General features: G+C 49.8%; 1 protein-coding gene across 2 annotated transcripts in view; it reads right to left on the reverse strand.

The window, feature by feature from the left end:
• ADISSP (adipose secreted signaling protein) overlaps window positions 1-15,169 on the reverse strand; it is a 257,887-nt gene that overhangs the window by 7,512 nt on the left and 235,206 nt on the right. For both annotated transcript variants that reach the window (XM_056855232.1, XM_056855231.1), the window contains one exon: window positions 12,142-12,280. In XM_056855232.1, the coding sequence (XP_056711210.1) occupies window positions 12,142-12,280 (139 nt within the window). The remainder of the gene's footprint in view (window positions 1-12,141; window positions 12,281-15,169) is intronic.

Raw genomic sequence — 15,169 nt, forward strand, 5'->3', positions numbered from 1 at the left:
CATACGATGTGGGGATAAAGTCTCACCCTCTTTCTAGAATATACCAGCATCTGCACAGAGTCTCGCAGTGTCCCCGGTGTGAATTGGCTAAAATACAGCAGCCAGAAAGCAACCCTCCTGTGCTTATCTGTGGCTCAATTGGACAGGAAATAAGAAGAGGCTGCAGGAGAGATAAAGGCAGCAAACATACACTCCGGAGCACCCTAGACTTGCCCTAGCTACAGAACAGGGGTGGGGGAGCGGCAGACCATCAGGGATCCTGCAGTGGTAAACCGGCTTTCCAAAAAGGGCGGCTCGCTGCAGAGCAAAGCATTCCTCTCACGTCTGGCCCACGGCAGAAGATCAATATCTGCAAAGCAAATGCCAGACGCAAGCACCTTTGGTGCCAACCTTCCCGAGCCCTCGAGGCGGGAGAATGCCCAGAGCCTTCTTAAGCAGCTTCCTCCGGATTCTGCAGAAGCGGCATATGAACACACACACACACTTCCTCCACCACAAGAAGCTGCAGAGATGCAACAGGCTGACGGGAACCTCCGGTACTTGAGAGTCGGGGGAACTATCCCGGCCCCCCTTAGCTGCCATGCAGACCTTCAGCTCATTGGGCCTGATCCTTGCCCTGAGGATCCTATTGGCACCTCTACCTCCAAGCCCAAGGTATGGCCCATGTACCAAGAAAGCAGCAAAGGCCCCTGAATAGCGGTTCTCCAAGGTCTCGCACCCAGGGCGCCTCTTTTCCCAGGGCCTGCTACTCTAGACCCTTCAGCTGGACGAACCCAGGGCTGAATCTGGACCCTCTAGATGCAGTGCAGATGCCCCACCCACCGAGAACCCCCTCCCCAAGCAAATACTACCATTGAGAATTTCCCCCCCAAAAAACATTTCATTTACTTCATTTATACCCAAACCTTTCCACCCAACGGAACCGCAGCAGCTTGTATTACATTATCCTCTTCCCCGTTTTGTCCTCACAACAGCCCTGTGGGGTAGATTAGGCAGGCGTGAGTTGCCCACATTCACCCAGTGAGCCTCCATGGTAGGATGGGGATTCAAACCCGGGTCTCCCAGAATCCGGTCTGACATTCTAACCACAACACCCTGCTCACTTTGCTGCTCCTGCTGATGCCGGACATGAAGTTGTGAAGAGTATTAACTGAAGGCGCTGTCTGACTGGGGGTTAGACTGCTTCTTTAGAGGAGGAGTCTGGCCAGCCACAGCGAAGGTGGCATGGTGTAGCCCAACTGAATCAGATCTCAGAAGCTAAGCAGGGTTGGTACTTTGAAGGGAGACTGCAGAGGTAGACTCTGAAGGCGGCGGCAATGGTAAACCTCCTCAGCTTCTCACTTGCCTCGAAAGCACATGGAGCTGCCTTATTCTGAATCAGACCCTTAGCCCATCAAATCAGTCAGTATCGTCTACTCAGACTGGCAGCGGCTCTCCAGGGTCTCAGGCAGGGGTCTTTCACATCACCTACTTGCCTAGTCCCTTTGACTGGAGATGCTGGGGATTGAACCTGGGACCTTCTGCCTGCCAAGCAGAGGCTCTACCACTGAGCCATGAACCCTCCCTAAATGACATTGCCTTACAGTGAGTCTCACCCTCCCTAAATGACATTGACAGTGAGTCTGACCCTTGCTCTATCAAAGTCATTATTATCCACTCAGAAACTGGCAGAGATCTTTCACATCACCTGAGCCTTATAACCTTATAACTGGAGATGCTGGAGATTGAACCTGGGACCTTCTGCCTGCCAAGCAGAGGCTCTACCACTGAGCCATGAACCCTCCCTAAATGACATTGCCTTACAGTGAGTCTCACCCTTGCTCTATCAAAGTCATTATTACCCACTCAGAAACGGGCAGAGATCTTTCACATCACCTGAGCCTTATAACCTTATAACTGGAGATTGAACCTGGGGCCTTCTGCATGCCAAGCAGTTGCTTTCCTAGTGAGCCGTAAAGCCTCCCCATAAGAAGCTGACTTGCACCGAATCAGGCCCTTGGTCCTCCAAGGTCAGTACTGTCTACTCAGACTGGCAGCAGTTCTCCAGGGTCTCAGGCAGAGAAAGGTCTTCCTCATCACCTACTGCCTCGCCCTTTTTTAACTGGAGGTGCCGGGGAATGAACCTGCCAAAAAGATGCCCGACCACTGAGTCACGGTCTCCTCTCACCTCCCGCCGCCACAGCACCATCATTTAACATCCGACAAGCATCATTCCTCTCTTGGCCGAACATTCAAGAATGCCCCACAACATTAGATGGCACCATCTTGGCTTGCCTCGCCCCTGGCCTCATACACTTGTTCAGCAAGAAAGCCGGTTGGCCAAGGGCACGGGGAAAAACACATTCATATTTCAAGGCTCTGGTAGAAGGCTGGGGTGTGTGTGTGTGTGTGTGTGTGTGTGTGTGTGTATATATATATATATATCATGTGTGTGTGGGGGGGGATTTGTTCCCTTCAGTTCCCTGGCACTCCTCAGGACACTTCAACATGGCACATGTTTCCTGTGACTGAGATGTAGGCACGGCCATAATCCTCTCTAATGCAGCGTTTCATTCTCTCCCTTCAGAAGCTAAATATAAAACATGCCAGAGCCTCTGTCAGATGTTCGGCACAAAACAACACCCTGCCACTCCTGTTTCTATCTGGAGCTCTTTGCATGTTTGACGCCCAAACGCAGACAGGGAGCTTTTAAAGAGGTGATGAAGAAATAACAGGTCTCCGGACTTTTCTTGCTACAGAGAGGAAATCTGCAAAGGATTTGGAATTTACCCAGGTCTAGAGTATCCTGCCACATCAGAGGACCAGAACAACCCCCTTCCAGGCCTGCCTGCTGGCAGCAATTTTCCTCTTCCAATAGCAAGCTGCTAGTCCTCCTTGTTGTAGGCTCGGCTTCAAGAACGCGGGGGTTGGCCCTACAGGTGGGCGGTGCCTCTGGGGCCAGCCTAACACCTTAGGGCTAAGGCAGAAGAGCAGTGTTTTTTGCTGAACTCCTTGCAAAAACTTGGGGAATTTTTCAGGGAGGGGAGTCGCATATTGCCAGGAGCTGGTTGAGAGGACACAAAGTGGAGCTACCACCAGGGGAGGGGCCATGGCTTAGTGGTAGAGCATCTGCTTGGCATGCAGAAGGTCCCAGGTTCAACCCCCGGCATTTCCAGTAAAGGATCAGGCCATAGGTGATGTGAAAGATCTCTGCCAGTTTCTGAGTGGATAATAATAACTTTGATAGAGCAAGGGTCTAACTCACTATAAGGCAATGTTATTTAGGAAGGGTTCATGGCTCAGTGGTAGAGCATCTGCTTGGCATGCAGAAGGTCCCCGGTTTAAACCCTGGCTTCTCCATTGTAAAAGGACCAGGCAGGAGGTGATGTGAGAGACCTCTGCCTGAGACCCTGGAGAGCCGCTGCCAGTCTGAGAAGGCAATACGGACTTTGATGGACCAAGGGACTGATTCAGTAGAAGGCAGCTTCATATGCAGGCAATCACCTGGTCACACTGGTCAGGAGAGGTTCCAGGTGTGGGGCTTCAACACTTTGGCTCATCTCACCCAAACAACACGTAGAAGGAGCCAAAGTGTACCTTAACTGCAGAATTATTCCACTCTCATAACTGGCATTTTTTTCTGGGGCAGAAGCTCAGTTACAGGGATGGGAGAATTGCCAAGGGCACGGCCATTTCGAAACCACTAGATGAAACAAAGGCAGCTGTCCTGTTTTGCTTGCTGGTTAGGGGAATTGCAATGAAGCAGGCAGAGGGCTGCTAATTGGGTTATGTGAAACACGATATTCTGCAGGCTCCCAGGAGTCACAGCAACTTGGGTGGCAAACAGACTCCAGCGGGCCAGGAGCCAGCCTCAGCTTGTTCTCGGGGAAAGAAATGCCACGGCCGGTCCAGAGCCGACTGGAACTCCTCGGCTGCAATCCAAACTTCCTGGCTACCTCTACAAAAGAGCAGGAGTCCAGTAGCACCTTAAACACCAACAAGATTTCTGCCATGGTATGAGCTTTCGTGAGCCGCAGCTAATTTCTTCAGATCCAGATAAAATGTGATACCATCTATCCATAAGTAGAGACGAGTGAATTAGACACACAATGGCAATGAAAATGTGAAAAGTAAGTAAATGTCATTAGCAGGTGTGATATGCAGAGGGACAGTAGGCGTGGAGAAATTAGCATTGATAATGAGACAGGAATCCCAGATCCCTATTAAGTCCAGGAGAATGCATAGTCTTGAGCTTCAATATTAGTTGTAATTCATCACCCATTAGGGGGATGTAGGATATCTCTGGGTATAAAGAGACACACTGAACCCCCGGAGGGCTCTCTGCCTTTGCTCCCCCACCCCAGAGTGACCTGCCTTTGCCCTCATTCAAGCCCCCTAGCACCTAGTAGGGTTGCCAACCTGACGGTTGGGCCTGGAGATCTTCCGGAATTACAACTCATCTCCCGACTATAGAGAACAGTTCCCCTGCAGATAATGGCTTCTAAAGAGGGTAGGCTCTATGGCAGCATACCCCACTGAGCTCCAGCTCCCCAGAGTCCAATTCCAAATCTCCAGGGATTTCCCAAGCCGGAGTTGGCAACCCTACTTCCAGGGTATAAGGCTTTCAGGGTCAAAGCGCCCATCATCGGATACCAGGTCTCTGCCCTGAGACCCTTAACTACCATGCCAGCCGCTTGCCCCCATCCTGGCCCCACACTGTTGTTGGGATTCAGTTTTCTTCCCTTGCCCCCTGGGTAGGGTTGGGTTTTAATTAATACCTTTTAATGTTTTGTTTGCTTGGATTTGGATGGCCCAGGCTAGCCTGATCTCAGAAGCTAAGCAGGCCCTGGTCTGTACTCCAGGATTGCTCCATAGAGGCAGGCAATGGCAAACAACCCATGTTCGTCTCTTGCCTTGAAACCCCTATGGGTTGCCCTAAGTAGGCTGTGACTTGACAGCACTTTCCACCAACTTCAAAGTTTTGCTTTTATGAATTTTTATTTTGGGGGCTGCCTCAGGCAGGTTCCTGGATTCACAGCATAAAATTATCTAAATAAATTAATAATAGGGGCCCAATCAGCCAGATCAAACCCCAAAGCCACTGCTGGCATGAAGAACGCACAAGGGCCAAGCCCCACCCCATCCTCCAGGGGGGAAAGTAATTTACAATCAGCTGCTAGCAGTGTCAAGAAGGCAGTTGCCGGCATTTGCAGAAAACAAGGCGCTTCCAAGGCTCAGTGACCATTTGTCTCCTGCCCCACTGGAAAAAGTCTGGCAGGAAAGGTAGCACAGCGAGGGAGGGGGGAATGACGGTAGCACTTTGAATGGAGGAGGATGGGGGAGACCCCTTCCAGACCCCCTAACCCAATCTTCACCAAACTTGGGGGTTCTTGCAAGGAGAGTCCCTTCTAGCTACCCTGAAAATTTGGGACGTCTACCTGTAAAAATGTCCCCGCAGGAGCCACGGAAAGCCGGATATTCGGGAATGGCAAATTCGGCTTTGCCAACCTCCTGGATTTTGTGGACTCGGTAAACCCGAACCAGAAATTTACCGAATTGGCATTTATTTGGTATTTTTCTGGTTCGGTTTTTACCAAATCAACAGCCCTACCGTGATGCTGAACATGTGAAGCAGAGAATCTGACCCTTGATGTGTCTAGCTCAGCACTGTGACCTGTGGCTGGCTGCACCCCTTCAGGATCACAAGCAGAGCCCAGGCTCTCTTTCTGCCCTCCAGTGGAAAATCCGGGGCTCGATTCTGGGACATTCAGCACACAGAACCCGCATCCAGACTTTGAGCTGCGGCAGTGCCAGTCCTTGAGCACATGCAGGACTGCCCAGCACAGATTAGATAAGGTGGCGCTACAGCCACGGAGCTGGTCTCCTTGCTTGATAAATGTCCTGGAGCTGAGGGATTCTGGGCCGTGCCGGCACGACCAAAGCCAAACCCTTTCTGGCTCTGCAGAATACAAAACCGATCCGGTGCCTGCCGAAGCCACCCTCCTACAGCCACCAAGTCTATTGGTGCCGTCATGTGGCTGTTTCATAATATTTCGATGACGACAATGGAAGTGAAAGGTGAAGGCTGAGGAGGAGAGGGAGGAGGAGAGGGAGAAGAAAGGGGAAGAGAGCAGCCAAGCAAGGCCAAGAAAGAATGACGGGGGGGGGGATGTCAACTATGAGGCTGTGGCGGGAGGGGGGAAATGCCCCCAAACCCCAGCTTCAGCCTCTTCCCAAGGCTGCCCCTCTGGCCGCTTGGCCTCTTCCCTATTCCAACCCTCCAGGCACACCAAGCTGGCCTCTTCCCTGCTGAGTCAGCCCTGCGCTATGCTGCTGCCCCATAGACTTTGGGGCTTGAAGTACCAGAATTGGGGGGGGGGGTGTTGCAGCAGGAAACCGGAGTTATACCCCCAAAGGACACAGACTGAAAGCATCAGAGGATTGCTAATCTGGAGGCTGGAATGGGTTGAAAACTGTGGCAGGCAGCTTCAAGAAACTCCATGGGACAACTCCAGCGTCATTGTGTGTGTGGAATGTAGTGGATACCAGTAACTCCACACATGCAAATCCAGCCCAATGAAGAGTTCTGGAGAACTCAAAAGCTTGCATGCCATCTATGATATTTTGGCCAGCCCTAATAAAAAGGATGACATCGAATCAACTGGGTGGGATTTGTGTTGTCGAGTGCCACAGGGTTAGAATCACAGAGTTGGACTAGGTAACCTGTGCGGCCCCTTCCAACCCATTGCTCAATGCAGGAGCAGCCTACAGCATCCTCAACAAGCATTCACTCAGCCGCTGCTTGAAGAGGGCCAGGTTCTGTTCGCTCACCCATGAGCTTTAATATATATTCATGAGGCCGCTGAATGAGATTGCCCACAGACTTGCCACTGGGGGGTCATCAATCTGCAGATGACACCAGCCCTGTATTTCATCATCTGAGCCTCCGGATTCGTCTGTCTGGGTTCTCAACAGGTGCTTTGGGACTGCGGTCAGGTGCCTACGGCAGAAAAAAAGCTGGAGAGAATCCAGACAAGACAGAGGTAGTGCTGACCGGGAGGTTTGATATTCTAGAGGGACTGAATCCACGGCCAATATTATAATAACCCTGTACAGATCTATGCTAGGGCCTCCTTTGAAATACAGTGTACAGTTCTGGTCACAGTGTCTCTAAAAGGACATCACAGAGCTGGAAAAAGTACAGAAGAGGGCAACCAAGATGGTTAAGGGGTTGGCGCATCATTCCTAGGAGAACATAAGAAAGGCCCTACTGGATCAGACCAAGGCCCATCAAGTCCAGCAGTCTGTTCACACAGTGGCCAACCAGGTGCCTCTAGGAAGCCACAAACAAGATGACTGCAGCAGCACCATCCTGCCAGTGGTCTGATCCAGCAGGGCTCTTCCTATGCCCTTAACCGCCGCCAGCAAAAACCCAGGACCAGCCTTGCCTGCAGGTCTTAGAGCTGGCTTCTGGCAACACATGACTGCAGCACCCCATGACTGCAGCAAGTGACCCTGCTGCCTGGTCCAGGATTCTGTGCCACGGTGCCCAGCAGGGAATTGCTACAGATTCACCTTGAGTTGGCATGACGCTTGCTGCACATGTTGTGTTCTGGCCTCTCCCGGACAAAAGGAAACACAACCTGGGCCAGAAAGTGGTGCTTACACAACACTGGCAGACTGCAGCGCACGGCCAATGCTGTTGGCAGCTGAACAAAGAGCACGCCCTGAACTCTGCCCTTCTTGAGGCAGCCTCTGCTTGCTGCCAGTTGCTGAGAAAAAGGGCAGAACAGCCTCCGCTTCCTGCTTGTGCTTCTTTTGGTCTTCGGCAAAGGAGAAATAATTAGGGGGCCAAAGACCGGGGTGACCCCTGTCACAGTTCCAAGGCCGGGTTGTCTAGCGACAGGGCAAGATAAGCCTGTGAAATGCCAAGCACAGGAACTGCCGTGCCAGAGGATGAGGAACAAGAGGCGCCAGGCAATGCCTGCAGGGGAAGCAGAACCCGCTGCAAGGGGAGAGATCCCCACAGGCCTCCCTAGTTGACTTGCCCTGGGTTGCGACACATTCCCACATGCTTCCCTGATACAGGCATACCTCGATTGTGCTTCCCAGATACTGCATTTTCAAGCAAATCTATGCTAATATTCTGCCCCTAAGCATTTCCTCTCTGTTCTAATATAGTTTTTTACAATGGGATGCCAAGGTACTGTGCACAAGTTCCTTCCTTGCAACACCCTCCCACCTTCTGCCTGGGATATAAAGACTCAGAGATCTCCATTCTGACTTGTATCTGATAAAGGGAGCTTTGAGTCTCGAAAGCTTATACCCCAACCATCTTTTTGGTCCTACTCGACTTGAATACAGTTTGTCCATCAAGGTCATTGTCTATTCAGACTGGCAGCAGCTCTCCAGGGTTTCAGGCAGAGGCCTTTCACATCACCTACTGCCTGGTCCTTTTAACGAGAGATGTTGGGGTTTGAACCTGGGACCTTCAGCATGCCAAACGGAGGCTCTGCCACTGAGCCATGGCCCCTACCTAACTGGCTATAAATGGACCCCCCCCCCCCATGCAAATCTGGAATCCCGTTCGAGCAGCCCGACCCTTTGTTCCCCCACCCTATTCACAAAAAAACACAGAGGGGAGAGGGGAAGTGAGAAAGGGGAGGAACGGAGAGGATCAGGGAGAGAACCAACTTAGCGATTAACTATTCCAGGGAGAGCTGGCAATTTTCGCTGGAAGAACAAGCACGCCTCGTACCACAGTTGCAGCACGTCCATCAGCCACGCAGAGGATAAAACGATGCCGCAGCAGCCCCCACCAGACAGTGCAGGGATGTTCTCGGTGGCTGGAACAGAAATGAATGCCAGCGCCAAGCCAAGACATCTGGGGCCAGAGCAGGGAAACACACAAACCGTTTGCTCATCTTCTTGCAGTAAATCTTCCGACCCGGCACAAATTAGTTGGGTCATTACAATCGTCCTGAGATCAGGAAGTAACCCTTTGGGAGCTGCAGCTCAATCAGTGCTCACAGTCCGCAATCTCCTGAGATTGAAGAGCCAAAATGCTCCCGCCAGCTGCGGCTGTCATCTCCAGGTTGGGAAATGCCTGGAGACTTGGGGATGAAGCCTGAGGAGGATGGGGATTGGGGTAGGGAGGGAGCTTAGGAGGGTATGATTCCGTGCAGCACACTCTCCAAAGCAGCCGTTTCCTCCAGGGGAGCTGATCTCTGTAGCCTGGAGTTCAGCTGTAATTCCAGGAGATCTCCAGGCCCCACCTGGAGGTTGGCAACCATACTGCGGGCTGAAGCTGGAGGGGCAGACGACTGGTTCGGATCAATTTACAACCTGCCCCGCCACGAAGGCCCAGGAAAGACGGCCAGAAAAGAACACCCCAAACCAGGAAAGTCACATTAAATAAAAAACCAAGAGAAAACTAGGCTGATGCCAGCAGAAAGGGGGTGTGTTCCCTAACTGACCCCCTGCTCCACAGTACCAAAAAAGGCAGAATGGGTGGAAGAAGGGGTGAGCTTCATTCTCAGTATCTCCCATTCCAATCTTGGGGCAGGGGTGTAAAATGAGCTGGTGTCTGAAACACCCGTCAGGGCTGAACTCTGAACATAAGAACATAAGAAAGGCCCTGCTGGATCAGACCCAGGCCCATCAAGTCCAGCAGTCTGTTCACACAGCGGCCAACCAGGGGCCTCCAGGAAGCCACTAACGAGTGCAGCAGCACCATCCTGCCTGTGTTCCACAGCACCCAAGATAATAGGCATGCTCCTCTGATACTAGAGAGAATAGGCATGCAGCATGACTAGTATCCATTTTAACTAATAGCCATGAATACCCCTTTCCTCCATGAATATGTCCACTCCCCTCTTAAAGCCTTCCAAGTTGGCAGCCATCACCACATCCCAGGGCATGGAGTACCACGATTTAACTATGTGTTGTGTGAAAAAATACTTCCTTTTATCTGTTTGGGTTTCTCACCCTCCAGCTTCAACAGATGACCCCGCGTTCTAGTATTATGGGAGAGGGAGAAAAACTTCTCCCTGTCCACTCTCTCCAAACCATGCATAATTTTATAGACCTCTATCATGTCACCCCTTAGCTGCCTTCTTTCCAAGCTAAACAGCCCTAAGCGTCTTAACCGCTCCCCATAGGACAGTTGCTCTGCCACCCCCCACTCCCCACAACACTGGATGGGGGGGGTCAGGCATCTTGACATTCATGCCAAGATGCATAACACACCGATTGGCGGCTCTTGCACCACACCCCTCTGCATTCCATGGGGAAGGGCAGGCTCCTTGCTCAGCGGAACGGCCACCTGATCACTGTTGTCCGTCAACAGGTCCTGCCCAGCATTGCTGCCACTTGAATAAAAGGCAGCCTCCCCCCCTCCATCCCTGACAGGTTCCAGTGTGTCCATCACCAAATATTTCCATCAACTAAGAGCCAGGCAATGGCTTGCTGGGAAGTGCATAAGAGGCGCACCTCTTTACATTACATTTTGCATTGTACTTCTGCATCCTGACTCCCTTCTTTGCAGCTTCCCTTCCACTTGCGACTGGGATATGAGGCTCAGTACATTCCATTCCAACTTGTATCTGACGAAGGAAGCTTCGACTCTCAAAAGCTGACACCCTGAAAACCTTGCTGGTCTCTAGGCCGCTACTGGACTCGAACCGAGCTCTGCTTTGTTTTAAATCCTATTGTGAAAAGACAGGTCTTTTGAAGACAGTTATCTGATGAAGGTATCTAACGAAGGGAGCTTCAATTCAAGTGTATATCCCGAAGTCTTGTTGATCTCTAAGGTCTTGGGATCTCTGGGCTTGAAGCTAGTTCCGCTACGCCAGAGCAACATGGCTACCCTCCTGAAACTACATGCATCTCTTGTAAATCAGCAAGACAAGAGATAGCCAAGTCGGTTCTCCAACAGAAAATGTCACGTTATCAAAAAAAGGGCTTTAAAGAACAAAGGAAGAGCCCTGCTGGATCAGACCAGTGGTCCACCTAGTCAAGCATCCCGTCTCACACAGTGGCCAACCAGCTCATCTGGAGGTCCAACAACAGGGCACAGAGGCCAAGGCCTTCCCTTGTTGTTGCCTCCTGGCACTAAGATTCAGAGGTTGACTGCCTGAACTTGGAGGTTCCCTTTAATCGCCATGGCTAGTGGTCACTGATAGACCTATCATCCATGAATCTGTTTAATCCCCTTTTAAAGATGTATATAATGATATTCCAAAACCCCATGCAAGAGCATGCGTGCCCACAAACTCCAGCAGCTCCGAAACAGAAACCTCTCTCAAGCAACGTCTAATCTCCCCCTCCTGTTTGGGTCTGGCTCATAAGAGGTCTGGGCTGGCACTTACCTGCAGCAGGTAGGACTATACTGGCACTGCTACAGCAGCCAGGAAACGAGGATGCCAAGGAGAGGGTGTTCCCAGGGTTCACCCATCCAGAGCCAGAATGGATCCACAGGAACTGCGTCTCAGCAGTGCCCAGGAAGTCCCCTGAGCCAGGGGCTACTGCTGCCAGCAGATAAGCTTGGGGAAAGGGGAACGGACAGTACACGACAAGGGAAGCCCGGGGCCCAGCCACACTCTCAACAACGTCCCTGGGAGACAGCAGGCTTTAGCCAGCTGCATTTGAGAACAGGAGTCCGAATTACCTTGTTGGAGGTCAGCCTATTAGGAGCCAAGCCGGGTAGAACTTCAGTCTTCTAATAAGGACATTTAGATTTGAGTCTAGTAGTGCCTTAGAGACAAGCAAGTTTTTTTGGGCATAAACTTTTGAGAGTTGAAGCTCTGTTAATCAGAAGGCAGCTCTGACTCTTGAAACCATATACCCCAAAAATCTTGTTGGTCTCTAAGGTGCTGCTGGACTCGAATCTAGCTCTTCTACTGCAGACCAACGTGGCTACCCTCTGAAACTGACAATCACATGCCATTAAAAGAAGCGGGGGGGGGGGGGAATGAAAGAGCAGCAGAAAGGGACACGCATAAAATTGCCCCCAAAGTCTTATTTTGTCTGGGGGCAGGTGGGCAGGGGAACGGTTTGGAGACTGATTCTCTGTTGTAGGATAGCCAAGGAGCAGGCGAGCCTCTGCACAACACCCCTGCCTTTGCCCTGCACAGCAACCAACACCAGGAGGAGAACGCTTACCTTCGGATGCCGGTGCAATGTCAATCACTCGAAGGTTCAGGTTCGGCAAGGGTACCGCACAGACTTCTTTCCCCAGACACTGCACAAAAGGCAGAAGGAACGTGATTTCGTACTTGTGCAGGATCTTCAGGAAGCCGACCTGAAAGGAGAAGGAGGGCCAGAGTTAGACTGGCTCTATTGCAAACACACCGATTTCAGGATGGCACGACAAGGTGACGGCAAGGCAGAACCTGAAGGCAGCTTCACATGCTAAAGATTACAAAGGACATCCTCCACCATGACAGAAGAGGCAGAGGCACTCACACTCCTTCCTCTACACTGAAAGGGTGGAGATAGTGTACATGAAGCACTGTGACCTTGTGAATGAGCTGTGCATATGCACTCAGTCACTCCACTCCCCCAGGCATGGGGGGGGGGGAGATCCCCTTCAGTAGCCACAGCAGTTGCAGCTCTGGATCTGACAAAGGTTGCTTTGACTCTCAAAAGCTGATACCCAGAAAATCTTGTTTATTTCTAAGGTGCTACTGGACTCAAATCCACCTCTGGATCCATAATGCAAAAATCTGGCTGCAGTTTGTCAGAAATGTACAGGGAGCCAAACCCACTTGCCTTGCTTAGGCCACAAGATGATGCTCCCTCCCCGGTTCCTTTTGGATTTTAATTTTTGGTAAAGAGGCTCCACCGTTATGTGCAGCACCTACCCCCCCCACTCCAGGAAAAGCTCTTCTGGACTCATCCTGATCTTGCATGCCCCCGGGCACTTAGCAGCTTCCCACGCCCACCCCTTCCTTTTCTGAATCCAGACTGCCTGGCATGCTTCACGACATGGGGTTTGGTATTCGGAGACATATTGTCTTTTGCTTTCCTTCTCATCTGTCTGTTCCTGTAAAAATGTTCCTTTTAGAGGCTCATCTTCGTGCTCCTGTGGGGGACCGGAAAAAGAGGGTGGAGGTCTCAGGGCTTTTTCCTGTGTCATTATTTTTGCCATTTTGTTTTGCTTGGTTCTAAGAGGTACAGGTTGGAATCCACACTCAGCCGAAGAAGCTCGCTGGGTGGCCTTGGGCTAGTCACATGCACTAAAACATAAGACCATAAGAAAAGCCCTGCTGGATCAGACCCAGGCCCATCCAGTCCAGCAGTCTGTTCACACAGCGGCCAACCAGGTGCGCCTAGGAAGCCCCCAAACAAGACGACTGCATTAGCAGTATCCTGCCTGTGCTCCATAGCACCTCAGCACTAACCTAACCTAACCATTCAGCCTAACTTACCTTGCAGGCAGGAACTTTGATAATTTTAGTGCTTATTTTTACAGTAATTGTAAGGTTAATTTTTACATGCCTGTATTTCCTACTATCTTGCGTAATAAAGAGAACTATTTCTTTTTTCAACAAAACATAGAAGTGTCTACACATTTTCAGCCTTACTTGTTGGTATAATCAGATTCAAAGGTTAATAAACAGCCTCTAACAGATAAAACCTGGAAAACCCTGCCACTAAACAGTCTGAACAAGCAAAGCCCTTTTAAAATTACATTCTCTAATCAGATGGGAAAGTGAAATCTCTCATTACGCTTCTTTAGACATACAGGTGCTACTTCTATTATCCTGTTTGCTGTTTTTAAATTTACATTGATTACTGGAGCATACAGGAGAATTTCAGAAGAAAATCAGTTTGTGTTTCATGGATTACAGCAAAGCTTTCGACTGTGGATCATGAAAAGCTATGGCTGGTTTTAAAAGAAATGGGTGTGCCGCAACATCTGACTGTTTTGATGTGCAACCTGTACTCCAAGACAAGAGGCTACTGTAAGGACAGAATATGGAGAAACAGAATGGTTTCTAATTGGCAAGGGTGGAAGGCAACGATGCATTTTATCTCCCTGTCTCTTCAATCTGTATGCAGAACATATAATTAAGAAAGCTGGATTAAATTTAGATGAAGGAAGAGTGAAAATGGGGGGAAGGAACATTAACAATTTGAGATATGCCAATGATACCACATTACAGGCAGAAAATAGCAAAGACTTGAAACGACTACTGCTGAATGTTAAAGCAGAAAGTGCGAAAGCAGGATTATAGCTGAGCATCAAGAAGGCAAAACTAATGACTACTGAGGAATTACACAACTTTAAGGTAGACGAAGGAGAAACTGAAATTGTTCAAGATTTTCTATTTCTTTGGCTCCATCATCAACCAAAACGGAAACTTAAGCCAATAAATCAGAAGGACTGGGAAGAGCCATGAAGGAGCTAGAAAAGATTCTTAAGTGTAAGGATATGTCACTGGAAAACAAGATCTAGATAATTCATACCATAGTATTCTCCGTTACTATATATGGGTGTGAAAGTTGGACAATAAAGAAAGATGAAAGGAAGAAAGTTGATTCATTTGAAATGTGGTATTGGAGGAGAGTTTTACAGATCATGGAGATCATCAAAATCAGTGGGTTCTAGATCAAATCAAGCCTGAACTCTCCCTACAAGCTAAAATGACTAAATTGAGGTTATCATACTTTGGTCCTACTATGAGAAGGCAAGAGTCTCTGGAAAAGACAATAATGCTAGGCATAGTTGAGGGTGCAGGAAAAGAAAACTCAGCCTGAGATGGATTGACTCCATCAAGGAAGCCATGGCCCCCAGTCTGCAAGATCTGAGCAAGGCTGTTAAGGACAGGACATTTTGGAGGGCATTCATTCATAGGGCTGCCATAGCTTGGAAGTGACTTGACCGCACTTAACACATACACACAACGGCCCACAGTATTTTTTTTTTTAGATTTCAAGTTTTTCTGCAAGAAAAGAACTTTTCTCATGTTTGAAGAAAGTTCTTTTTTAAAAGAATTATTATTCTTATATCCTGCTCTCCCCAGCAAAGCCATGTCTGTCCATGGCTCCGATCTCTAGATTTAAGTATCTACAGAAGAGGCTGCTTTGTCGAGAATTAGATATGTTGGTAGAGATCTATATGGACAACTGGCAAACTGCAACTTCATCAGTCATTGATTCCTGTCAACCTTCCTTCCTGTTTTAT

Source organism: Euleptes europaea, chromosome 9, assembly GCF_029931775.1.
Source record: "Euleptes europaea isolate rEulEur1 chromosome 9, rEulEur1.hap1, whole genome shotgun sequence".
Taxonomy (NCBI): domain Eukaryota; kingdom Metazoa; phylum Chordata; class Lepidosauria; order Squamata; family Sphaerodactylidae; genus Euleptes; species Euleptes europaea.